This window comes from Colius striatus, chromosome 11 (assembly GCF_028858725.1).
Source record: "Colius striatus isolate bColStr4 chromosome 11, bColStr4.1.hap1, whole genome shotgun sequence".
NCBI classification, from domain to species: domain Eukaryota; kingdom Metazoa; phylum Chordata; class Aves; order Coliiformes; family Coliidae; genus Colius; species Colius striatus.
In genome coordinates this window covers 11,627,789-11,655,730 of record NC_084769.1, presented here as the reverse complement: position 1 = coordinate 11,655,730, position 27,942 = coordinate 11,627,789, and the positions used below count along the sequence as shown (strand labels likewise).

The 27,942-nt window shown below is 40.0% G+C and overlaps 1 protein-coding gene across 5 annotated transcripts in view; it reads left to right on the top strand.

Annotated features, from left to right (window-relative positions):
• The window catches only part of KALRN (kalirin RhoGEF kinase), a 527,013-nt gene that overhangs the window by 220,241 nt on the left and 278,830 nt on the right, over positions 1-27,942 (top strand). For all 5 annotated transcript variants that reach the window (XM_062005204.1, XM_062005203.1, XM_062005205.1 and 2 more), the window contains exons 6-7: positions 15,462-15,584; positions 27,114-27,305. In XM_062005204.1, coding sequence (XP_061861188.1) covers positions 15,462-15,584; positions 27,114-27,305 — 315 coding nt within the window. The remainder of the gene's footprint in view (positions 1-15,461; positions 15,585-27,113; positions 27,306-27,942) is intronic.

The following is a 27,942-nucleotide window of genomic DNA, read 5'->3' as shown; positions in this document are numbered from 1 at the left end:
TCCCCTTATACAGCACTTAAAAATTCTGATGCTGTATGTTCTGTAATAAAATGCATTACAAATCTGATGATATGATCCTTCTTGCTAATAAGAGGCAGTTTATTTTATTACAGTCCATTAAGTAGAGCAATTGTAGCTGCTCCTTTAGTCAAGTGATGCCGTGTGGGGAAGCATTTCCTAGAAATGAGTCTTAGCTGACTTTCTGGAAAAGCAGCATAAGAAAGATTAAAAATATCAGCAACATCTTCACTTCCTCCTTCATTTCCCGTTACCACTACATTTTCTTCTTCTAGCAGTCTCCAAAGACCCTGGAAGTGATACATAAGCAAATGATAGAAATTTCCTGCTTACAACGTGTCATATTAACCCTTAAGGATGTGTGTAATGCCAAAAGGCATGGCACCTGGGACAGACTCCTGACTGAGATAAAATCCACTTAGTGAAGGACCATTTCCCCTCTCTCATTTCACTGCTGGAAGTGCTTAGGGTTTTTTTGTTGCTCTATGTGCCATATATACAATTGCCTCCAAGATTTCATGTGAAATGTTGGCTTAGAAATTACTGTAAGGGGGATGTGAGACTGGGAAACCAGTGAGGAAAGTGCTGAGAAGCTGATAGAGCTGTCATATGTGAAACGAGCATAAAGAAAATGAGTTCTAGGGGGGTGGTTAATTAGGACTCGGGAGGAGACAGAAAGCATATTAAGAGGGGAAAGAGCCAGAATCAGGATTAATAAGGAGAGCACATCCTTAGTGTCTTGCACTAAGGAGAAGTATATATGCCCCCTGTGCTGTTTCACTGCAAAAGGATTTGTTACTGAATAAATGGTATTTAATAGTAATAATTATACAGGCATAATAAGCATGGATTAGACATGGATTTTTGCATAGGATTTATATTTCATTCAAGTTACATGAACACTGCATTGGTGTACAGAACTCAGCATGCCCTGGATTTGCCATCTAAGTATTTATACCATGAGTATCACAGCAGCACAGTAAGCAGCTTTCCTGGAGATTTTGAACACGGGAGTGTTGTTAGGCCTGTGGTAAGCTCCATAAGACTTCTGCAATAAAAGGAGTCAAGAGGCTTAGAGTCTTCTGCAGAGACCTTTGACTAAGGGTCTAAATGAGTCTCATTTAAGCATGTTACTTTCATCCTTAGCCCATTCCAAATGTCTGTGCAGAGGCCTTGGGGTACAGTCACTGACTGGGAAAGGCACTGAACTGGGGTTTGTGTTTGGCAACATGCATGTGTTTGCAGAGAGCTTTATGAGAAGAGTGACCAAGAATTTACTGCTAAGAACAAAGGAAAACCCTTAGCCATCGTCCCAGAAAAAAGAGTTCTCAGAGATCCCAAGGGCTCGTTTTGTTGTTGGTACCTTACTCTCTCAGCCCAAAGCAGCTTCTCTCTTTGAGTGAAGCAACTCAGTTTCAGGCTCACTTTAGCTGCATCCCCTGACCTGATTGCATACTGGAGGTCTCCCTAAACTGTCTGCTAAAAAGATGAAGACCTGTTCGTGGAAAGCAGAGAGAGTCTCAGCTTCTACTCAAATTAGTGAAAGACTGACAGTCTCTGTAAGAGTTCCCATGGACTGTTTATCAGTGAGGCAGGGCTATTAGAGCTCTGCATCCAGGAGTTAAGTTAGTACACATATGCCACTTTATTGGCAGCCTGATTTGCCAGGGCTTGCAATAGTCCTATCACAAGAAAAGCAAGCTTTGAAAATGTTCCTGACACAATTAGTTCTTCTATAAAAGAAATATACAGACCTTTACATTTATGGATCTGGAATAATGTTGCTCAAGAGCAACATTTAGTCCGAGTATTTTAAGTCGCTATAGCATGTTTTTATCTCTCTCTTTTCTCATGCGTATGGATTCTTGCACAGAGCACACAATATCTGTTCTCTCCTGAAAAATTGCTTCCATATCTGGCACCTCGTACTGCCAGTGAAAAGATGCTTTCTTTTATAATCTGAAGTTTCCCTTAGCATATGGTGCCTTTTTTGGTATAGAGATTCTCACTAGACAAATGTTCTTCTCTATTAATAAAATCAGACTTGGGATGCCAATGCTGGGAAGGAGAGTCAGCTATCAGTCTAAATAAGCTGCCATGTGGATAGAAGATCATAATCATGTACCATCCTTTGTACTTTGAGCCCACTCTGAAACTAAAACAACAGAGAAGACAAGCCCCATGAGTTGTTTGTTCTGACAGAATTCCTAGTACCAGGCAGAACAAAGAAAATTGGGTGCAGATGGGTCCTGAAACTGTTGAATTGGCAGCTATCATCTTACAGTATTGGCTCTTAAAATGTCAGAAGGATGATTATATAGATGATATGGAAAGGAGGCTTAAATTGAGACTGAGCTGAGTGCATAAGCAACAGTGAAGTGCCTGTTTGTACAACACCTAGTACAGTAAGGTGCTGAATCTGAGTGGAGTATTGGCTATTTCCAACAAAGAAATGCAGATTTGCAGTAGAAAAATGCCCTTGGAGATGTAAAGAGTATGGAGACATTCCTACTGAATACAGATACATATGCATGCATGACTTGGGTTGCTTTAGAACAGAAATACTCTGCTTCAGTTAGGGTGTTTTGTGCAAGACCTTTCTAATAGTACCAACCAGGGACCAAGGATCAACACAGAAAATTCTTATCAAAGGCAGAGACTGTGTATCCATTCTTAAAAATCTGTGTGTTTTCCCAAATGAAACTGTGCCAGCTCTAATCACTTTTATTTAATTACTTCACACATCTTAGAAAAATGTGGCTCTAATAAAACAGGTGAAGATTGAAAGCATGTAGCAATAACTGCACTGCAACAGCAGTTTTTCATTAATTTTGAGTATTTATTCAAATGTGTTCTCTGTCATTCTCTGGCATGGATTAAGCACCATGAGGTGTTAGGGCTTAGGCTCATGGATTCCCCACAATACTGGGTTTACCTGGTCTCAGACAGGTGGAGTTTTTTGTTTGCCTTTTTTTTTTTTTTAAACAAATAAAAGAACAAAATTTGCTAAGAAGCAGGAAAACTGTTAGAGGTGGTGGTTGTGCACAGTGTGTGGTGACAGTTCCTTGTGATGCTGTGAGCACAGTTGTCATGTGCTAAGGAGATTTCAGAGTAGGATCAGCACCTTCCACTTTGGAAGGCTCCTAGAGTGGCAGTTAAACTATGTCAAATCTGCAACCCACCTCACCTAGTCATGGACACAAAAGAATTATCTGGGAACTGTGAGGTAAATCCTCTTCAGCACCTATACGTGCAAACCCCTTGATCTTTAAGAATAAGATGAATCCTGTATAGCTTCTGTCTTGGTTCAGGAACCTACATGCTGGGACTTGCAGTCTTTGCAGGCTGCAGCTCCAAATTAAAGATGCAGCTGACATGTGCTCTGTTTTATAAGAAGTAGGCTTCTGACAGGTTGCTGATGCCATCCACAATTTGTTGCCCCAAATCTAAACTGAAGAGTTGCTGGAGCAGGAAGTAATCATGGGGAGTGGCTGTGGGAATTGTTCATTACTTTGACCACAGCCAGTCACACTTACTAAGATCCTACTCTTGGTATCTGTAGGAAAGAACAGATTTTTGAGAGACCAGGAGATCATTATAGAAGTTTTTAACTTCCCTCAAAGCACACACAGAGTTCATTTCTGCTAATTGGATTGTACAACCAAGATGTCTTCATTATTCATGATGTTCCAAAGGAGCTCGTAGCTTTTTCACGGTGTTGGGCTTGTATCCTGCTACTTTCTTATTTATCAGTCCAGGCCACAGAGGGGGTCTTCCCCTATGTACCAATAGCATTGGGAACATTTGCTTTTCTGCCATTCCATCCACCAGTAGAAAGCTTGGAGACAAATCTAATAACAACAGGACAAATTCACAAATGTGCACCAACTGCTTTGTGCTGCTCTACAACCAAAAGCAGCTACAAACCCAGTTTTGCCATCTGGTTTGAGGATGTGTGGGATTGCCTTGCCTGCTGAGCAGAACAGTACAGGGAACTGGATAAATATATCTCCGAAATCCTCTTCCTGATGGATGTTATTCTAGTCGTGAATGCCACCTGCCCTTGTTGCACCCATCATTTCTTTCCCTGTGGAGGAGGGGGCAGGACTCCTTTTAGAGCCTACTGTTGACATGTCTGTGTCTGCTGTAACAAGTCTGTTTCTGATTAGACAGCTCTGAGGGTACAAACTTCCTCCCGTAACACTTCCATGACCCAAGCTCAGACTCCACATGCAAAGCACATAAGAATCTTCTGAAGGCATTTGTGGTGCTGATTTTTAGATGTGGGTTGCTGTCCATCAGCAAGAGCAGTCATCTGACAGAGACTGATTGCTGTTGAGCTGGATTGGCTTTGGAGCAGCAAAATGAAAGTACAAAGGATGCAAAGTTAAAAGCTAAAAACTGGGAATTAAAAACCACAGGGGTTAACTGCCTTGCCTCCTGTCACATAGGAAGCCTGTCCTGCAGTGAGAGTCCTGATATGATGTGTAAAATAGATATCTCGCTGCTTTCCATCTTTCTCTATCAATTCATTCTGCCCTGTGCTGCCAAATCTGCCTCTTTTTTTTTAGGCAGCTAAATGTGTAGCTTCCACAGAACTTGGAATTGAACCTGATCTTTTTTGATGGGAATGTAAAAACAATAACAATGCCTCACTCCACTGCTGCAGCCAGGAATGAGGAAGATGCGTGTTTCCTTCATGCTAAGCATGCCCTATAGCATAGTTCCAGCAGTCTGGGGCCACTTTCTGTCCAATTTTCACTGGATCATCCAGTGCACTTGTGACCTTTCAGTGCAAGAGGGCAGAACATTAACCAAGTAATGGCGTAGTTCCTGCTTCATGCTCCCAGACTCTGGCAGCAGTTGTCTCCCAGTCCGTCCGATCCTGACTGTAAGGAAAGAGCTCTGAAGCCTGGTGCAGCTGAAGCTGGAACATGGTGTGCTGTGCTATTTGTAGTTTCCTGCTGCCGACACTGGATATGCAGTTACTATTCCTTTTGCTTCCTCCATGAACATTAGAATAGGTCCAAAAATAATTGAAGGCAGTATGTTCCGATGGAATATTTTTGCATTTACACAAATTTCCTCTTTATTTTGCTTGCCAATTTTGATAGGGAGCGTTGCGAGGCTGTTTCAGCTTCTCCAACTTGGCACTGCTGGGAGACACAGGAATGCTCCCCTGATCAGTACGGCAGGAGAAAGTGTTTTAGCATCTGAATACAGACTCAAAACTCATTTTTAAGGATGAATATAGCATGTTATAACCATGTTCTGTATTAACTAATGAAGACAGGAAGATCTAAATGCTCTAAAGGGCAATGAAGCCCACACATTTAGAAAAGATCGAAGAGGCCCACACTTAAAGAAAATGAAAATAATGCTGTTTTGTTTTATTTATTGCTTTGATCCTCGAGAAGGTCAGGTGATAAGATCCTAGCTATCAGGAAATAATGTAATTAAGCTGTGCGTGAGGTTCACAGACTTATCGTGCAACATCTTTCAGAAGTAGCTATGTGGTTATTCCTAAATTAACGTCTTCCTGGCGAGGCTGAAATGCTTTAAATGGCCCACACTTGGCAACATTTTTGGTCTTAAAAGTATATCTGAAATTAGCCTTCATAGCTGTTTACAGGGAACACATAAGGGTGGGTTGCCTCCTCAGGAGCTGCTGATGGTTTAAAGAGGTGAAACTAGGAAACATGGTCTATGGATTGTTTCCAGGAGTGTCAGTGTAATTTTAATCAGGTCACTGTAACTTTTCCTGTTACATATCATGCACAATATGAAAACTAATTTTCTTGAACTTTCATGTGTTGCAAGACACCTCCATATTACTTGGCATCAAAACCCTGGATGCCTTATGTCTTCCACAGGTGCTGAAAAAGTGTTGCAAGAAAAACAGTCTTGAGTTCAGGAATTTTGCTCAGTTTATTTCTAATCAAGACAAACTTCTGATCTCAATTTCGATGTTGAGAGGAAAAAGTAGGACATGCTCCCATAAACACCTGTTCTTCCCTAGACTCAATTTCCCTGGTTTTTGCTGTGGTTTATACTCAATTCATCAAAATTCTTCTGGTGGAGTGACATGCAGCAGGGGATTTCAGGGATAATGTTTGCATGAGTTTCTTTCTGCTAAAGAATGGGCAAACACCCTTACACCCAGCCAAACTGGCTTTTACAGTCCTTTCAGCTCAGGGAAATCAGAAGTCACTGGGAAGAGTGAGATGGAGTTTAAGGTTTTTACCAACAAGTCCAACAACTGAAGGCAGTGCCATGAAAACCAGAGGCAGTGTCAGGGGGTGGCAAGGCCCAGTGCCATCTGTGCTGTGTGGTGTCTCCAGGCAGGGACACCATCCACCCTCCCAGCTTGCCAGGTTTGCCTTTGTCAAGGGAAAACATTGAACTGTTTAACTCATGTCATGGGGAAATAGCTGGGGCACAAGAGTAGGGAGTGCTGGATACTCCAAACTCCGATGGCAAGCTGACATCCTTGGCTTTCCACCTGTGCAGAGGTCCCAGCTCTGGAGCCAAAGTGTCATGATATGTCAGGAGTTTAAACCTATGATCACACCACAGCTGTATGTCTGGGACTCAGACATTGGTGATTTTAGTAGTGGAAATGCCATGCTTCTGGCATAAAGCAGTAAACATTTGTCTGTTTTGGTTTTGATGTCAGCTATTTGGAGTCAAAGGAATGTCATGCATTAAGGGGTAGAACCAAGGTCTACAATAAAGTCACCTAGCTTGTATAGCATTTTCAACTGAATGAAACTGTACGTCACAGATTCTGAAAACTGATAGGAAGATCCCTTTTCTGGGGACTCTCTCATCTTTTCATAATTTACACTGTTTTTTCCGTTCATGAGGTTATTGTCTGTTTATCTCTTTAGTATTACATCTGTCCAGCTAATTAATTTGGACTTAGTAAGCAGTTCTCTGTAGATAATCCGTGCCTAGGAATGGCTATTTACATTTTAGAGAACAGAAAATCATTTCCAGGAATGCCTAAGTGTTTGATGTCACTGTGTGGGAAAGGTACAATATTTCAAAAACGGAGAGGAAAGAGGCAGATGCATAAAATATGCCCAGATATCATTAGTCATATTTATGTGTTTGATATCTGTTATTTTCTCCCACTTTCAACGATAAAATTATTGCTTCTCTATTGAGCATTATAGGAATCACGTGCCTTCCTTTGTGCATGGCTGTGGCTTGATATCTGTCAGGAAAAAACCACAGAAAACACTGGCATTTAGTGGGAACGTTCAGCATGAGTATGTTAGAAATGGTGCTCTGATATTAATACAGAACTCTTTGTCAAGTCACACATCTAGCTAATTTTCTAGTGAGTTGACAGTTGGGCCCATTGTCTGGAATAATTTAATGTAGCTTAAACTTACTGTACTCTATGAATCATATACGCAGATATTTATAATGGAAAAACTGTGTTCACGCAGCTTTGAGGTTACACAAATACAGCTGTGGGTCTGAATCTTCAGCTAGTGTAAATTGTTCTCATTGGAACGACACCAATTTAGCCTGGCTCTGCACCACGCCAAACACATGTGAAAGGGAAAGATCTGGCAGAGGTATCAGCTTGTCCATCACCCTCTGTAAACAAGAGACAAACACAAAAACAAACACAACTTTGTATGTAGGCCCTGGCTTAGCAAAGCATTCAGATGTACTCTGAGTTCTATTTTAAACCCACAAGTACTTTGGTTTAATTAAGGCTATATTTATAGAGCAGCAATAGGAATTACAGCAGATTGGGATTTTTTTTTTCTGTTGAAGCAGTTTTAATCAAATTTGTTGATTCATGAAAAAAATGAAATGTCTTATGGAAATTTTCTTTAGGTCCAACATTTATTCTGAGGTCAGTACGTTTCTGTTTGAAAACAACCATCTTCCTAGTGACCCTTCATGTAACCAGCCCAGGTCAGAGCTCTGTGTGCACTGCTGGGTGCTGAAGGCTTAGAGGAGCCTCACCTGGTGCCATCCCCAACCCTGGCCCGTGGACCGGGACCTCCTTGCAGCTCAGTTGTGGATATTAGCCCCCAGCTTTGCCACAGCCCTGTCCTGCCATGGGCCTAAGCTGAGCTGGGCACTGATCCATCAACTGGTTTTGTGGCATGACCTGGGACATGTTCTGTCCCTGTGGACCTGTGCTGCAATCATGAGCAGCATGTCTGGGCCTAGTTACCCTCACTGGACCTGATTCTGACCTGCTGATTGGCTTCATAGCTTAATCTTGAACTTGTCATCACAAGTTGCCCAACGATCTCTTGATTAAACCTGGCTGCTGTCAGTGCTCTGGGCCTGTGGGACGTGCTCTGACTAATGAGGCTTCTGTCCTGCCTGCTAGGTTTTTGTTCCTGGCTCCTCAGAGTCCCTTAGGTAGCAAATAGTCTGGACAGCCAGTGTCAGCCCTCTATTCTGCTGAATTTAGTTCAGAGGCTTGAGCAGAGAGAGTTTTCTGTATTCCAGGTAAATATCCTGATTCTTTAGCCCGTTGGCTCTTCTCATGTGCTCCTTTGTGGAGGTGTTACACTTCTGTTGGCCTTTGCCAGGTATACAGGTGACCTAAGTGCACCTGGCTCCAATTAATCTGTGGTTATGATTCCTGTCAGGAGGCAGTAGAGGATTTTCTGGATTGATTGCCTTTTATAAGGCAATCCTTTCCAGGATCAGGCCCTTGCATGTTAGCATAGACTATGTATGTACTACAAATCTGTTGTGTGGTGTTCTTTTTGTTCAGATACTGGCTAAATTCATTGCAAGCGATGTAAGGAATATGGCTTGATTTATCTTTAACTGAATTGTTGTACCTGAACTCATTTAATGAGATGGGAATAGACCTTGTAGTTGGACATGTATAGTAAACCTCAAGAGAGTGACTGGCAGTTATTGTTCTGTGTGTGTTATTATATGGTTTCTATTGTTAAAACATATGAAAATGAACTTGCTTAGCTGTAGATGCCATCAGAGTGGAACTTTTCACTTGCTGTTGTAGATTAGTCAACACAGGCTGGATATTTTTAAAAATCCAGAATGCACGTGGACTCTTACATGGGCCTGTCCTTAATAAGCAACGTGCACTTATCTCCAGGGTTTTCCAACCCGTGGACTGTGGATATTAAGTTCCTTAGTGGTTGGTAAAAGCATTCGACATAACAGATTTACTGGCCGTAGACTTTCATTTGCTGTAACACTCGTCTTGAAAAAATTTATCGGGTCTACAAATTGGAAAGATTGAAAAACACTGATCTAATAGGGATTTCATCTGGCATATAATTAGTCATCTGCCCTCAACTATAGGCAAGATGTTATTTAAGATTAAGGAGACATGGGGGGAGAATTTATATGTACTGGGTACATTACATGTGAGACTGACTGGAGTTTATTACAAAACCCTTTGTCATGGTTTTGTTTTAAGTGCTCTTGAATTTACTCTTCTTATTTGGACCACAACCCAAGTTGTACTTGTCAAAGCAAATCCAGTAAACACTACTGGTCTTTGTCAATATTGATTCAGAAGGTTACCAAGAGAAAAGATAGTGAGGTAATGCAGAAGGTACTGATGTTGATTCAGTAGCTGTTGCTCTGCTATTTTTGTACCTTCTTTTCTGAAGCTGATGCCAGAAACGGTACACAGGTGATTCTAAATTATGTCAGCTGGAGTATTTCCAGCAAAAAAAATCAATATTCCACAAATTAGAAATCAGGACCTTAGTCTGGATAGAAAGATAATCATGAACTAGAACAAGTGCAGACAGAGCCTGTGTATCTTATGAAGAAATAAAAGAGCTGGGCTCTTGTAAAACAAACAGCAGGAGCGACAATGAACCCTCTTTGTCTGGAATGGAAAAGTTTTAACACTTGGTGAAAGAACTTTTCTAACTTAAAGGATAATGTTGACCTAAGAGAAAATGCATATAAACTGGCCATGAGTTTGATAGAGGTCAGAGAGGATATGAAGAGTTCATTAACGGTAAAAGAAAGTTTCTGGAACTGCTCCTCATAGGGGAAGCTGAGCTGTGTCACTGAACTAGTTTTCAGGTGGAGCTTCATCCTTTTATGAAAGGAAATTTTATACTGTGGTTAGCTGCCAAAAGCAGTAATTTGGCTTGACCTGAATGTCCTTTTGGAACCTTTTTCTTGGTGGGTATCCTATATTGTTCTTCAGGACAGCATGGTTATAAGGGTTGTCATTCTGCCCTTACTTAACAGTATGAGTTTGATATTTTATGGCTCAGAACTTACAGAGAAGATGATTTGCTACAAGCAGGTTTGTAATTAATTCCAGTCCTAGTTTACTGTTAGATAGACTTGGGATTTAATTTTTAGCATGTATAAACAATTTCAGAATTTCATTAATTAATATATTCAGTTCACTGGCTGCCAAAACCATGAGGGCTGTAATCCTCCCATCAGTACCACTTAGCATAAGGTGTGCTGCCAGTTGTGTGATGACAACATCATCCTGTGTTGCTCTGAACTACTGTTTCAGAATCCAATGCTGATACTCTTTAGCAAGCTCTGACAAAAGACAGAGAGCAGAGGTTGTTATTTGAAATCATGTTATAAATCTCACTTTATCTGAGGTAGAGCTGGACTGCACACAGCCTGCGTACATGCTTTTCCATATCCGTGTCTTTCTTCTTTCTTCTCAAGCAGCTGTTCTCGCCCTGTGTTCGCTAGCCTGCCAGATGTTACAAATCCAGAGAAAGTACGGAGTCACATTCTCCCTCTGTAGGACTTATTCATGACCAGCTTGAGATCTGCTGTTTGGTCTAACGCTTAACCTGGATTTTCTAGTAACTCATCAACTACGATGACAAAACATGAGGTTAAGAACTCATTGCTGCCAGCACGACTGATGCTGGAGATATGATCTGATACCCGAATTCTCAAGTGAAGTGACCTCAAGACCACATGTGAAATAATTACTGACACATGTAAGATCATTAATGACAGTTATGATAGATGCTTTAACAAAGCCTTGGGTAGAAACACTTTGGATCATTCTTATTTCTTCTGACTCGCTCATAAGAGACAAATCTTCTTAATTAAGTGTAGCACTTAATATTCTTCAGCATATGCATTCACTTTCCTTTATGTATTGTTAGAAGCAGGGACTACAAGAGATAATCACATTGAAAGTTTGTCTTCTAAGTATGTTTAACATCTCCTCCCAGCTACTCAGTCACTGGAAAACTCTTAACTGCTTAATTGGTCTCCAGATTATCTACAGCAATGTGGAGAAGTACTAGTCTGGGAGACGCTTGGAACAGTTGGCTCATGTGTTTTAAGTGATATAATGTCCAATCTTAGTTATTCTGTGAATCCATGACCTCAAGAATGATTAGCAGACTTAAGAGAAGATTTAACTCGCTAGCAGTCACAACTGAGAAGTAAGTCGAAGGAATAATTAAAGACACATTAATGTTATGGTAATCACTAGAATAGATTTGTTAGGGCAGCCTTTTTCATGAATGGGATGAGATCAATTGATACAGTGTTGTATAGCAGTGTCATAATGGGAAGGAACATCTACCCTAGCTGAGATACTGTATCTGGTTTAAGCTGATCTCACAGGGCATATTCTCCAGACTCTACTGTATTAAAAACTTATTCCTCTGACAGGGAAATTAGTTTATCAAAGGATGTTGAACATTTTTCCAGGAGCCTAAGCTAGCCCTTTCAAACTGGGGTGGTCCTTGCAGAGCTGAGTAAAATAGCAATTGCTGGGTCATTGCCACACTCACATGCTTAATGGTGTGCTTTATTTAAGCAAACTAGGCAGCACACTTGCTTCAAGAGCACAGGAAGCATCCATGCTTCTCGTGTGGAAAACAAGTTTAACTTGAAAGCTTTCAGGATGTATTACTAGTAATATGGGCCAGGCCAGCCAATGTTGACAGACTTTCATATTGAAACCTCTTGGCCACACACTGCAGACTCTCACAGCATCATCATGAGTCGCCCAACATCTGGTATTTTCCAAGGAGCCTCAACTTCCAGTCATATTACTATGAGATATTATTGTTATTATTATTTGTAGACTTTGTGGTTGAGGAGAAAAGTTTGAAAACACAATCTGTTAGATCTCAAAAGCAAATGAGCCCCCATTTTTATGTGTTTGTTCATTTAAATTCAATTATTGTTAAGCAAATCTTTCGATCTATGAGACTGTGTGATACTTATCATTTCCATGTACCCTTAATTAGGTGAAAGTACAAAGTTTTCACTATGCCAAACCTGTACAGTAAAGAAAATACAATACTACATTCAGGGCACTTGGGAAAATGTCTACAGTTAAGTAAGAATCACACAGAAGTACTTGAGAAGTCTACAAAGGAACCAGCCCTAGAAACAAAGGCAATATAGACAAATCCAAGCAGTTGTGTGTCCAGGCTGTGCTGTTTTGAGGGTTAAGTCAGTATTTCCACAAAGCATTGGACTGTACCCTGCAGAGGTACCAGTTCATCTGGAACTTGTTTGGGTATCTCAGATATCGTAAAGCATTGCATAAGGTAGACACGTCTGCAGCCTTGTAAAACAAGAGTGATCATAAATACTGCTTATTATTCATTAAGACTCAAGAGTAATGAAAGTTTTTTACAGACCAAAGTGCATCATTAATCCTACTTTAGACTGTAGCGAGTCTGCATCTTTTTATTCAGCATTCATTCCTAGGCATCTTGTTTTATTTTCTCCTTGCTCCAAACCACAGGAAACTAGAAACTCTCAATTCTCTGGATTTTCAAATGAGACTTGAGAGATTGGGGGAGAGACTCCAGACCATATTGATGGGGATAATTTGCTACAGGCATAGGCCATCTGAAACCAAAGTAATTTTTTATGAAGAGTATAATAGAAAGATTCAAAGTCTAAACTGAAATTGAGTCTCTTCCAAAATCTGCTATTTTCCATGAATAGAAGTTTAAAAAACGTAATGCATTGGAAGGTGGTGCAAATCTCATCATTGACAGCTGTTGCTCAGCGTTGCTCAGAATTCTTGAAGGTCATCCTTTCAGCTGCTGTTGTGTATTTCAGTCGGTTACAACAAGACAAAAAGATTAATCATCTCTTAAATTTCCTTTGTTTTTTTCTTGATAGTTTATTATTGTATTTTAAAAGGCAGAAGCGTGGTTTAACTTAACTTAGATTCTCATCCAATAAGATGTGTAAAGATTAGACGGAGGAAATGCTCCCTATCCACAGAATAATAGATTATGAGTTTAAATCACTTGTCTTTAAAAGATCCCAATTCAGCTTAGCTGAGCATAAAGTATTAGATTTACTGTTTGTTTTTCATGGATTGCTGCCAGTTTTCTTCTCCCTGAATGTATTCAGATTGTTTAAAACATTAAAATACATTCACATCAAACATGTATCTCCTTACAAGAAATCTGTGTTGGTCTCTCAGCAGAGTTGTAAAATTTTGTTGTTAGGACATGAACTTTGCTGTTATGGAATTGGTCTCTTTTTGTAATGGCTTTATGGCTTCTTTTCTTTTCCTTTCAGACCACAAGTGTTGCAAATCTTCTTATGCTAATGTTGCTTATTAAATCTTAATAAAATGAGGAAAAGAAATCCACTGACAAAGCTTTGGGTATCCCTTCAGGTTATAGTAGGTTGTTTGATTCTGTTTAATTGGCAATAAAGTTGAAACCTCTGACCTCATATTTGCAAAAAACTTGTTGTTTGTACTTTCTGTAAAAATAGTGATAGTCCTGATGGTACAAATGAGAATGTAACTGTTTCAATGCTGCTGCATTGCTGTAACTTGAAACAAAATTGGCCTTTACTACCATTCCTCAACGCAAAATACAAGCTAGTGTAGACTCTGTAGTTGCAAGTGTATTTTCATAAATAAAATATTAAGAAGTGAGGCCTTTGTGACAGATTTTTGGGACGAGGTCAATGTCGCGTGTCTGGTGGCGCTGGAGCACTTGATATGTTTATTTGCCTTTTGATGAATGGAGTATTCAATATTATTTCTGCAAATCCTCTGCACAAAGCAGTGCACTCCCCTGCTGAAATAAGTGCTCAGCACGAAGTGCTGTTTATTGCAGAAATCTTAGGTGACCCGTCCAGGGCCTTTTCCTTACTTTTACGAGCACCATCTCTATGGGGAATGGGTAACTGAGCCTGAAAAACTACAGCAGCATCCAGTGACTGAGCAGTGGGCTCTGAGTGCTTTTTGGCTGTCAAAAATCGTTATCCAGTACTAAAGAACAAAACAGCCCTTGACTAGAGGACACTTAAATGTTACAGCAAGGATCTGAACTGATCAAAGGACAAGTCTGAAGGTGCTTGCTCAGAAGCTGCATCGTTTGCCTTTGCACCCTAAACCCCTTTATTTAACACCTGAGACCTCCACTGCCTCTATAATTAGTTTTTCTTTCCTTATAATGAAATAATAAGTTAGGTCTTTTTATTATGAAAGAGTCCTTATTAATGGAGAGTTCCCCAGCTTGCCAAGATGGACATGGGATTCTGTAACAACAATATTTGCAGAAAAGAAGAAATCTGAGATTGTAGCGCCTGTAGAGCTGTAGAATGAAGTAAAGAGTGAAAAGTTCTCACTTTGAATGCATTTAGTCCTTAACACAACACAGAACAAGGGAAAACATTAACACAGTATCTCCTAGCTGCTTTGTGTCAGTTTATAATGAATCAACGTGCTAAAGATTGAAATTTCACGTTAAGGTGCTACAAAACAAGGAAAGAGTTTCATCAGCTTTTTTCAGTATATTTCTATCCATGTCTCGAGTATGGAACTATCCATTTTGCTTGGAAATACATTTGGAAGTGGGAGAAGTTGAAACGTGTACCCTTTATAGATATTCATAAAATACTTCTTTTTTTTCTTTTTCTCTCTTCATCCCAAAAATAGTAAGTGGAAGATAGACTGGGTTCTGGCTTTGGCATTGGAAAGATCGAGGAAATATAAATGTAGGAAGTCAACTGGCTGTTTGAATGTAACATTTGGAAACATTATGTATAGACAGAAAAGAAAGAGGGGAGAGAAAATCACAGCAATAATATTTATGGAATTTTTGGTCCATTTCTGGATTAAGGGTACTTTATGAACTGCTAGATCTTTGGTCGGTGAAGCAACCCCTGATTTAGGTCACTCTGCTGCCATCTTTCTATATTTGAATTCCCATTACTTATAGGAAAAGACGATGGGATCAGCTTAATGAGGAACATGCTTTATGAATTATGTGTCCTGAGCTATCATTCATTAATAACGAAACATGCTGATAACTTAAATGCTTCCACTGCTTGACAACAGCTTATTTTGGAGAGGAACATAGATGATTTTTATGTGCGTGTGTGCTGCATAGAACTGTGGATTTGTGTATTTTGCACTCTCCCTCTTTCATCCCTCTCTAACACTTTTTTTCCATCCCCTGTGTGAATACTTCTAGATGTTCGACTGGATCAGCCACAACAAAGAATTGTTCCTGCAGAGTCACACGGAGATCGGCGTGAGCTACCAACATGCACTTGACCTGCAGACGCAGCACAATCACTTTGCCATGAATTCCATGGTGAGTCAAGGGCACGCTGCGAGTGGCGGGTCTGTGCGTGGGACAGAGGAAAGGGCTGCTCACCTCCCTGAGGCCACCTCCACCTCAGGGAGCACCGTGGACCTGTGAGAAGTGGAGGAAGGAAAGTCTGGCTGGTTCTGGCAGCAGATCTCTTTCTGGGAAGTAGAGTGTTGCTCTGTCCACCCAGACACTGATATATGATTATTTCCTTGAATTAAGGGCAGCACAGTCCTGGGGAGTTTGTTTACATTTTGGAGAGCAAATACAGTACTTTCAAAGTTTTGACATTTATTTGACTGGGAATTAATGAGAGCTGTAGGTGGCACCTTTCATAATTTATGCTTCTCCCCCCATACTCTGCTAAGGTACTTTTCAAAACCTTGAAAAAGACACACTAATCAAGCTGTCAGTTGTGGCCACAGTAGGATTTTGGCTTTTTCGGTAGTTAATTGGTCAGTCTTTTTTGAATGCAACTCAATTTTCCTCAGAGGTTTTTATTTCCCTTTTTTTTTAGGAAAAAAAAACCCCATTTATTACACATTTATAAGTGCTTTGCTCACTGTCTTATTCTTTCCAGGCATAAGGTATTTTGTCCCGGAAACTGCTGTGCTTTAAGCACAGAAATGAGGACAAACTGTATTGATGTTTTGATTGCTGCACTGGGTTAGAAAAGTGTGAGCATACCCCTTGCTGTGATTGCACAATGCAGGGATGATCTCTCTCTGAATGCTGTCAACTACACAAAGGCATGCTCTGAGTAAACCAACTCCTACAGGTGTACATCTTCATGCTGTGTGTGTCAGACTCTGGTTACACTGGGGCTGAGACCTCAAGATGGTGGTTGACCTTTAAGTTGTTGGTGTAAGTCACTAGAGAGACACTCTCTACCGTGCCCCCAAAGGGCAAGGTACTTGAGAGCAGCTGTCTGAAATGTGAGAAGGGGTCCTGAGGACCTAAGGTCGTTAAAAGACCTCACACCACTTTTTGGCCAGATTCCAGATCAGGTAATTAACTTCTCTGACCTAATTTCTACCTACCTAGCCATTCCTCACTAAAGCACTGTGCCTCACTAGGATGCTGTGTAACAGTGGAAGAAGAAAAATATTTATAATGTCTAGTAATGTATTTATTTGGATTATAATTGAAAGAAGCGTTGAAAAGCCAGCCTATAGGCACCTGATTGTTAAGCTTGCCATCACAATGCCATCCAACAAAATACAGGGTAGAGCAACTTCTATGTAACTGCTGCTCACAAAATCCTAACAAATAAATGCATCCTAGAGGTTAGTGCATTAAAAGTCCTCTGGCTTGGGAAAGATTCAGAGTCGGTCATAATTCATCTGAGAAGAAGAGTCAAGCTGGAGGACCTCCCTTTATCCTTTGTGTGTTACCGTGTACTATTATTTTCTTAAAATAATGGGAGCTAAACTGGGAAAGAGAGGATTGTTGTTAATAGAAAATTAACGAGTGACAAGGAGAGCACCTAATGTGAGAAGATTTTTCCTCTGTTCTTCTTCCATCTGTCCCCAAGTGAACTGTTAGGAATGAGGAATGCAAGGAAGTGAGGCATTTGCAAAGATCTTGCGGAGCTTCTGGGTGCAGGAACCTCTCAGTGGCTGTGCTTTGGCATGCAGCAGTGCCATCTCACTATCTCAGTGCTGCCAAACTCCTGTCTGATAGAGCTGCCCAGGAGAGAGGGACCTTTTCAGCTGAGGGAAGACTGTAACTGATCACACACCTCCCACTTTGTGCCCTCCCCAGTATAACCCCCACACATGTATAGTCATATGGAAGCCCATACAGTCAGCATGAATCAATTACAAAGAATCAAAGAATCACAGAATGTTAAGGGTTGGAAGGGACCCTGAAAGATCATCTAGTCCAACTCCCTGCCAGAGCAGGGCTACCTAGAGTAGATCACACAGGAACTCGTCCAGGTGGGTTTTGAATGTCTCCAGAGAAGGAGACTCCACAACCCATCTGGGCAGCCCGTAAGAAGATCATCTCCTCCATCTCTTTAGCACAGAGGATCTATGTAGAAGGATGTGAATGCTGGGCACCTATAACTTTCAACCTTTAAGTATAGTAAGAAATAGCACTCACTTGTAATCTGGTTAATTGGACTGAAATATATGACTCTGTGGAGAAACCTCACAATGTAACAAATAGGCCAAACACTATAGATGTTCTCAGGTAACATTTCTAATAGGTATATAACTTGCAGAGAAGCACACTGGTATGTCATTTTTCATATGTGACTTTTCTTTTAGCTTTACTTGAATTTTAGACCTGGAATCCCCTCTGATGATGGGGTGACGTCTTGCTTTTGATTTTGGATCAACATCAATTTATAACAGCAAACAGGCATGGTTCTTTCAACTTAGATTTCTGTTTTTTAAAATTCTGGTGATATGCTCTCTCAGCAGGAACTTTTTAAACAATAGATTTCACAGATTCTTCAACAGATTTCAGATGTTGAATAGAAGTTACGTACGGAGTTGTGATATCGTTATTGATAGTATGGCAAATTCAGGATAGAAAAGACTATAGAAATATTTCAGGATACAGATGCAACTTGGGACTACACTGCTTTTCTTTTTTTAACTTCTTTGTTGTTGTTGTTGTTGTTTTGTTTTTAAGTCTAAACGAGGCCTCTGCAGTATTTATCAGAAATATCTGAGTTTTACTCAGTGATCAAATAGTTTTCTCAAGACTTTCCATATTGCTGAAAGGCCAGTATTTGGGTTGGGTGACTGCACAACGGCGTTTCTAGAGGGGATTTTAATGGCAGGGTTGCACAGGCTGGCAAATGAGGTGAGTTTACAACTTCATGAGGTTGTCACGAGCAATTAAACAGGGCTGCTGTCTTGCAAAGGGCTGGACATCCTATATTTGGAATAGTATATATGGGGGTATATGAAGCAGAAAGAACTTTTAGAAAATATTGGGAAAAGGGTACTAACCTTAAGCTGCAGCTACTTGAATTAAGCTGGAGCTGCTGCTCTTGTCAGTATTGTGCTGCTGTCAGTAGTGATTCTTTTTTTTATTTAGATTAAACAGATTCTTTGCTAGAAAAATGTAGAGTGACTCCTGATATCTCTAAAAGTCAGTATTGTGACTATGAGGGTGTTAGCATGCAGGAGACATCAGCTTGCTGCATAAAGATGTTGGACTGCATACTAGTCACTCCCTTTGTGGTAAGGCATACAGGAAGAGCAAGAGAAGACTGAAACTGAAGTGATGGCATTCTTGGCCACAGCCCAGCTCCTGTGGTAGATGGTAGTTTTGTCTCTTGACTCACACAAGAACTCTACACAAGCTTACATGAAGACACTCTCTAACATGAAGGATGAAGCACGTGCATTTGTTCAAGGCAAGAGCCATTGATGGTCAGCTGTGGACTCAGGGCAGATCAATTTACTTGAATGAAGCAGCAGGACAAGGGGTAATGGGATGAAGCTGGAACACAAAAAGTTCAATTTAAACATTAAAAAAACCCCTATTTAACTGTTGAGGTGAGGGAGCCCTGGCACAGGCTGCCCAGGGAGAGTGTGGAGTCTCCTTCCTTGGAGGTCTTCAAGACCTGCCTGGACACGTTCCTGTGTGACCTGATCTAAGTGAACCTGCTTCTGCAGAGGGATTCCAACTGGATGATCTCTAAAGGTCCCTTCCAACCCCTACCATTCTATGGTTCTATGAAAAAACAGAGGAAGTTGGGTGTGTGGTGGTAGGGCATTACATACCCCAAGCCTACACAGCAGTCTGAGCCATACATTGATTTTCAGAGAAGTAGGGCCAGAAATATGGCTCATGTCTGTTTCATGTGTAACAATGCTTTAGTAAAGGAGAGTCTTGCTGATAACAGAGAAGCAAACAGGGAAGAGCCACCACAGCCTCTTCAGGCAAGATATACAAGGTCCGTATGTCTTGCCAGGTTTTTGATGCACAGCCTGACTATGTGGGGTATTTGTCTGATACAGTTCTCTCTTTAAAAATGATGTTAAGAATACATAATCCTACAATTGCTACTGCACAACTGCCTTCATTGACATGTCTTATTTTTATGACAACATCTTAGTTCAATTATTCATGCTATTATTTGATTTCTATTGGAGACTGTAGAAAAATGGCTACTGTGTATTGTTTGGTAATATTATTATTATTGCAGTAAGACTAGGAGGTCTAGGTCACTGTTCTAGGTGCTATACACTTTCAAAAGAAGAGATGGTCTTTGCTTGACAGTCTGTTGCCTAGGGCTCTGCTCCAACAATACTTACCTGTATTGATTACTTTTGCACATGAAGAATCTTCTTGCATTAAGTTACTCACTATAAATATTTGAAGTTAAGGATTACGATTAAGTAGCACAATACAGAATGTGTTGGAGAGAAAACTACAGTTCTGTTGAATTTACTATCAGATATTTACTCATTTGCATTTATAATCCAGTATTCTTTGACCTCTTCGTGTAATAGTTTTGTCTGGAAAAAGAAAATGACAGGAATCTTTTCCTGTTTTCTTACTGGAAAATGGGAGGATTATTACCCTCAGATCTGTTTGCAGTCCCAGGTAGAGTACTGTGATCCACTCAAGTCTGAAAACTTAAGATTCTGTTGAGTTCTAATAAATTAAAGCATTCATATCAGATTCATATCTGATGAGCCTTCAAGCTCTCTCCTGCTAATTACAAAACTCAAATATTTAGCTACCATACTACAGACTCAAGACATGGAGTTAGGTTTGAAAAGTCATTCTTCTTGAACCAAGTTAAATAGTGCTTGATTTTTTTCATATAAATCTTTCAGTTTCTGAGTCTTGAGAGTGAACTAGATCACGTTACAAACTTTCTCTCTGGGAGTTTGATTTATAATTATGATTTTGCTACAAATTTGCTTTATAATTTAGCTGGATTTTTTTTAAATACAAGATTTTAGACCCAGCAACTGCCAGATTTGAGATATGTAATAGTTCAGTTATCGTGCATCTGAGTAAACAACTAATGAAAACTTGAAGCACTCTTGTTGACTGTGGGGCTTGGCACTGTTTATAGCTTTGAGGATTTGTTTTGTTTTCTCAATACAGTAAAACTGGTATTGAGAGAAGATATGGAGTAGGACAGTGTAGCTGAGGATGGTGATTTGAATGGAATAAACTCTACACACTTCAGTGGAATTTGAATCAGATGTTGCACCTCTAAGATGTTTTGCTGTGATTTTTATTTCCTTTATACTATACTTAATGCCCTTTAAGCCTGGCATAACTAATAGTTAAAATATTCTCTTCAGTTCCTCTAGAAGATACACTCTCCAAATGTTTATTGGGTCATGCATTTTGTTGCATTCTTTTCTTATACATCTGCAAAGGCATGCTGTGACCGAAGCTGCTTCTTGGAAAACCAATTCATTACTCTGATTTTTACAGTAATAATTCTTCCTTTTAAATGAATAGTGTGAGATGTGGAGAAGTCATCTGTCTCAGGTAATAAACTGTAGTGTGGTATTTTTCTTTCAGATAAAGACCATAGATTTTTCCCCGTGATTCAAGGCAGTGCCTGTTTTCACTTCAGTTTCAAAATAAACTCTGTTAGTCTTTATCAAAGCTGTATAAAGCTTATACTGAAGCAATAATACTTTCACAAAGGTGAATATTTAGCTCAAAAAATTTTGTGAGCAATCTCAATAATCTGGTGAAATCACTAGAGAAAAACAAAAACTAACAGTGTTTCAATACAACACAAAGCATACCAGTTGTAGTTCTGCATGATATGTGATATAGATGCCATTTGTTCTGAGGGTAGTTATTCACATTCCCTTTGCCAGGACTTTTCTATGACTCCGTTTATTAACCTCCTTAAAGGATGAGTTATCACTTTCTATGGGACATGGATAAAAATGGCAGTGTCCCCTGCTGTCACTGCTGCCTATTTTGCCATCAAGGAGTTATCTGTCTGACACTAGATGGAGACGCACGTTGTCATAGAATCATAGAATCATAGAATGGTAGGGGTTGGAAGGGACCTTTAGAGATCATCTAGTCCAACCTCCCTGCAGAAGCAGGTTCACCTAGATCAGGTTGCACAGGAATGTGTCCAGGCAGGTCTTGAAGATCTCCAAGGAAGGGGCCTCCACACCCTCCCTGGGAAGCCTGTGCCAGGGCTCCTTCACCCTCACAGTGAAAGTTTTTTCTTATATTTAAGTGGAGCTTTTTGTGTTCCAGCTTCATCCCATTACCCCTTGTCCTGTTGCTAGCTACTATAGAAAAAAGGGATGTCCCAACCTCCTGACAACCACCCTTTAGATATTTATAAATGTTAATAAGATCCCCCCTCAGTCTCCTCTTCTCCAGACTAAACAGCCCCAGTTCCTGCAGCCTTTCCTCATAAGGAAGATGCTCCAGTCCCCTGATCATCTTGGTGGCCCTGCGCTGGACTCTCTCCAGCAGTTCCCTGTCCCTCTTGAGCTGAGGAGCCCAGAACTGGACACAGGACTCCAGGTGAGGCCTCACCAGGGCAGAGTAGAGAGGGAGAAGAACTGCCCTTGATCTGCTGGCCACACTCTTCTTGATGCATCCCAGGATGCCATTGGCCTTCTTGGCCACGAGGGCACATTGCTGGCTCATATTTAGCTTATTATCAATCAGGTTGTCCTAAGAAAGCTGCAGTATATTTCAAACACGTTACAATTATCATGGAAAGGCTAATGATGTCTGTTGAAAATTCCCAACACTTATCTTAAAGGAATGCTATTTTTCTGTATGTAGGCTGAGCTAAAATGCCATCCAATATTATTCTGCAACAGGCTAATGTAATTGGCCTTGTTATAGAAACTTAAAGGTCTTAAAGATATCTCACGAGTTTAGTTTGTCACTGAAACATTCTGCTTTGGATTCATGCACTAGGTTAATTTCACAGATGGTTTCTAAACTCTCAGTAAGACAATGAAAGCTTTTTATTTTAAAGAGCTCTTCAACAAACAAATTTCACCTTCAATTAATGTGCAAAACCCTTCTCTTGCAGCCCTCCTTTGCTGCTTGCCATCACAATATCACAACTAGTTCACTAGGAAATGTGATGAACACAGCCAAGTTCCTTGCAGACTTAATGCTTTTCACTGCTCATTTTTCTTTTGTGAGTGTAAGGTATTCTTTTTCTATGCATATTAGAAGAAAGTATTGTTCCAGCTAGAGTTAGAGGGTTTAATTGAGAGGGAAGGTATGCCAGCATGCCTGCTAGATGATCAGGGCTGAATTAGTGTATTTCCCTGTGGGAGAACATTCCACAGTTGAAACTCTGCTACTATCAGTGCTTATTGCTGAGACTGAGGGCTATTGCCTTACCAAGCATTAGGGACCTTAGCAGCAATTGCTTACATTGGAAGGAACTGCTGTCTTATAGACGTTGATGACCAAACTCAAGGCCTTGTATATGTGACAGTAATGGGCTAAGAATTGGTGGACACTTGCAAAGCATTGCACAAGGCTTTCCTAAACTATAAAAGACAGTCTTGCACATCATGGCGCTGATGTACATGCGGGGAGACTTTTGTTTGCCAGTGAAGTGATTTTTGGAAGGCAAAAATTGCCTTTTTTGACTAAATTTTCAAAGTGGAAGTAAAGTAAATGAAAAATTCTCTCTAACATGGAGACTACTCTTGGAAAGTCTGTAAACACATGGAAAATAAATGGATTTTTTCAATGACAAAAGATATATATAGCCAAAACATTGGTGTATGCTAACGTTATGACAACAGAATGTCAACTGAAGTGCTTTTACTTTTCTTCTAGGCTTTTATATATTGTTTTCTCATTTTTTGAACTATTGTCCTAATTTTATTGTCCATAAATCAGTGACCTCTCACAGTACTTTTTGAGGATACCTCTCAGTTTTTAAAATAAAGGTGAAATCTTAGGTCATATTTGAAGTGAGACTCTGTGAACCTGTTAGTCATGGATTTTCCAGCCTAAAGGAAAAATAGTCAGACATTAGTTGCTCTATTTATTTTTTATTAGGATAAAAATATTTATATAATAGTGACATAGAAAAAAAATGGATTCCCTTTTTAAAGGTGAAAAAGCAGAGGGAAAAGAAGGTTTAACTTAGTGAAATATGAAAAGTTTAATTTTGACAGCATAGATTTTTGTTCCATTTTATGGAACCACTCTATGATTTTTACTCAGAACATTACACATTGGCAGATAAAGATGAAAAAAAGTGCTTACAGTTTTATTCTACTTCAAGGTGGAAATTAAATGTCTTGCATTTTGTCCATTATGGTCAATTAAATGTTTTTCTCCTGAAACTAAATTCTAAAGTGACTTGAAGCCATATTGCGTTTGCCTCAGTTTACCACAGAGGATTCTCAGATGTTTCATCTTTCCTAGCAATAGCCACAGTGTGTAAAGGTCCTGAGATTGTAAAATGTATTACATTCTGGTAGGATGTGCTAACCCAAGTTCCAGATCTTTAATCAAGTCTTTGCTCCATCTTGGCTTTTTCTGGGAGACCTTGGACAAGTTTTATGTGTCTAAGGCCCATTTCAGTGTGTCTGAGGTGGGACAGATAAGTGGAGGTAAAGAGTGTATGTGTTTGGAACTAGGAGGAATCTCCATTGCACTACTTGTTGGAGCTATACAAAAGAACACATCACATGATATTGAATCCATTTATTGCTCAGAAAGCATTAAGGGAAGAAGCTCAGGAGTCTCTGTTTCCTGAGCCAGTTCTATTTGGTGCACTAAGAATGGAGGTGTGAGCAGGTGACTCTCAAACTGCTCCTTGCTTTGTTGGAAAAGCTATGGAGTTAGTGGGTTGGCTACAGGATGGGTTGGTACTCTTCCATGAAAAATCCTCATCCAGGAAAGTGAAATTTCATCCTCCAAAATCCTCATTTCTGTATAAAAATATAACAAACAGACATAACAATATATAAATCTCCCTAACTTAAAAAGCAGACTCTAAGAACATCTGCTGTACTTCAACTGTTCTTACTTTTACTCTTCTACTATTTAATACATCTATATACTGTGGCTATAGGGAACCAGGGAACTCACAAATTGTTTTCCTCCATGCTCATTACATTGCAATGGCTGAAATAATTTTACAGAGCAAAAAAAATAACAGCAAGACAAAAGCAGCTATTCTTCTTAAATTAAATAAAAACTTCTCCAGCAACTTTTCTTTTACTTCAAACACAGTGAAGTTTGTGTCTTCCTTTGGTGCAACTCTAAGCTTCAGCAACTGTAATGATGTTGCACCAACTTTCACCAGAAGACCTGACATGAAATGTTGCAAAATTATCTTGGCTGAGACTGTCATGAAAAACTTCCAGGGAGAAAGTCTTAAATATTTGTTCTAAATAACGTTTTTTTAACCTAGAGACACACAAAGAATTGTTTGTGTGACTATTGATAAAAATACAAGACCATTTTTTTTGGTATATTTTAAACTCCAGAACAATTTTGATCAGTTTCTCTAATTGCACTAAGAAAAAAAATCTTTGAAATAATTTGACAGTTTTGAGCCAAATCTAATTCTTTAGAACAGGTTGTGTGAGATTCTCCTCCCCCTCTACTCTGCCTTGCTGAGGCCTCATCTGCAATCCTGTGTCCAATTCTGGACAGGGAACTTCTGGAGAGAGGCCAGTGCAGGGCCATCAAGATGATCAGGGGACTGAAACATCTTCCTTATGAGGAAAGGCTACAGGAACTGGGGCTGTTTAGTCTGGAGAAGAGGAGATTGAGGGGGGAATCTCATTAATATTTACAAATATCTAAATGGGGATGTCAGGAGGTAGGGGCAGCACTTTTTTTGATGGTATCTAGCAACAGGACAAGGGCAATGAAAAGAAATTGGAACACAAAATGTTCCATTTAAACATAAGGATAAACTGTGTCACTGTTGGGTGAGGGAGCCCTGGCACAGGCTGCCCAGGGAGGATGTGGAGGCTTCTTCTCTGGAGGTTTTCAAAACCCACCTGGACACATTCCTGTGTGACCTGGTCTAGATGGACCTGCTTTACCTGGGGCGTTGAACTGAATGATGTCTAAAGGTCCCTTCCAATCCCTACCATTCTGTGATTCTATGATTCTATGATAAGGGAGGAAAAAAAAGCCCTGGAGGCTGGGTTTTGCTTTACATCTGTGTTATTTGTGTGATAGCTGTCACAGTCATGGCTGTAGCAGAGAGCAAAGCGCCTGCAAGGGCTGTGGACTCCTCTTTCTTTGCTTTAGCACCTACAGGTGTGATGAGTACTTCATAGTTATCCGACATGCTTTGCAGACATACTTTGCCCTGCTTCTCAAGTTAGTTTGGACCTGTGCCTGCCTTGGCAGTGCTCTGTTGTGTTTCATGTTTGGATTGGCACATACCTTTCCACATTGTACTCCCACTCAGTATGACGAGATCCTGCTCCAACACTTCCACCTCTGATTTATTATTTGCCCGTGAGTAATACTGTTACAATTATCAGGGCTATGTCTGTCCTGTGCATAAGGGTCTTGAGGATTCTACTCTTGGAAATACCTAAAGCTTTTTTGAAATGCTTTAGTGAAACAAGAAAGCAGTGAGTCAACGTTAGCCAACCATCTCAAATTCCGGGACGTTGTTTTCCTCTAGTGAGGAGGAAGGAGAAAGCAGAAGTGTTTCCATCAAATGACATTCCATAAATCTGCAAGACAGCTGTCATTTGTCTTTTGATGGTGCATAGTTGTAAGACATTGTCATAATGGCTGCTTATTTTCTGGTTTATGTTCCTGTGTGTATTGTAAGGCAATTGTATTGCTGTCCACAGTTCACTTTGAGGAAAAAATTATCCTTCCACTGCTTCAAGGCTGAATAAAAACCGTCATGGAAAATTCTTACGAAAGACTAGAAAATGTTACACTTTTAGTAGGCTTTTTGAATCCTTCTAAATTCAGAATATAGTTAAATGATATCTCTGCTGGAGAACAGCTTAAAATAACCTACAAAAAAGATAACATTTTAACTGAAGAATATAATTTAACAGACATTTCTATGGAAACTCTTATATTTATATAGAGTATCTTTATGAGCTCTTTTAATTCTCTGAGACTTTTCCATTTGTTGACACTGCATGTCTATAAAAGATTGTCAGAGAGTTCTCAAAGGATAGAAAGCAAACATTTCACAAATACATGGATATAGCACTGAGAAATGTGAAGTAAATGCCACAGAAACACAAAGAATAGGATAGAAACACTGACTTAGACACTAAGAGGTGAGTAAATAGGTAGAGTATGACAAATTAGTTTTACATAAATAAATTCAAAGGGAGAGGGGAAGATAACAGTGTTAGATAATAGCACTATATGGGCAAAAAGATTCCCGAGGGATGTATTTTTAGAGTGGAAGGTAGTATGCCTGCTGTTTATTCATATTTAAGCAGGTGTTTGATTGCTTTCACTGAACTGCTCAGCTTTACTGTAACTGACAGCATTTGGAATGTGTAATGAAGGCAGAGGGTGGTCATGGTTCTTCCTTCTCTTTATTTATGTGTGCTTTTTAATTTCCAGAATGCCTATGTCAACATCAATCGGATCATGTCTGTGGCATCGAGGCTTTCCGAGGCAGGCCATTATGCTTCCCAGCAAATTAAACAGATATCTAGCCAGCTGGATCAAGAGTGGAAGAGTTTTGCTGCAGCTCTGGATGAGCGCAGCACCATCTTGGCCATGTCTGCTGTCTTTCACCAGAAAGCTGAACAGGTGAGCTGCTTTTGTGAGTGGCAAAACGATCCACTGCTATTTTGAGAACGACAATGCTGCAATCATTACCTGGTGGCTTTTGGCTTGTATGCAGTGAGGTTAAGGGCTTGGCTCCCTAGGGACCAGTATCTCAAAACCAAATAGTAAAGCTTTCTCAAAAAAAAAGACTGGCACATGTTCCCTGAGTGGGTAAGAAAATAAGCTTAATGCCTTAGTGGAAGAGAAGAAAATCTGGTAAGAAGTGCACTGGTGCAGTAACGTGCTGCTTTATTTATAAACTCAGGATGATTATGGTCAGGAAAACAATATGTATCCACACTCATACGTGTATGTGGTATGTGCATGGGAATATTCACACATATGACATAGCCCATACCAGCAGACAATCTCTATGAACCCGAAGCACATTATTTTTAATGAAACTTAGGGAATTCATTCCACCACCTACTCTTGGAGTGCTCTCCATAGCCGCAGACTTTATTAGATCTCACTGTGTAGAAATTTTAGAGTCAGCTAGGAACATCCAAGAAAATTTTCCATGTCCCTGAACTCTGGTTTGTGTCTTTCACAACTCCCAGAATTGTTCCATCATTTCATAGCTACAAAAGATTTAAAGTATGGTAGTGAAAAAATCTTT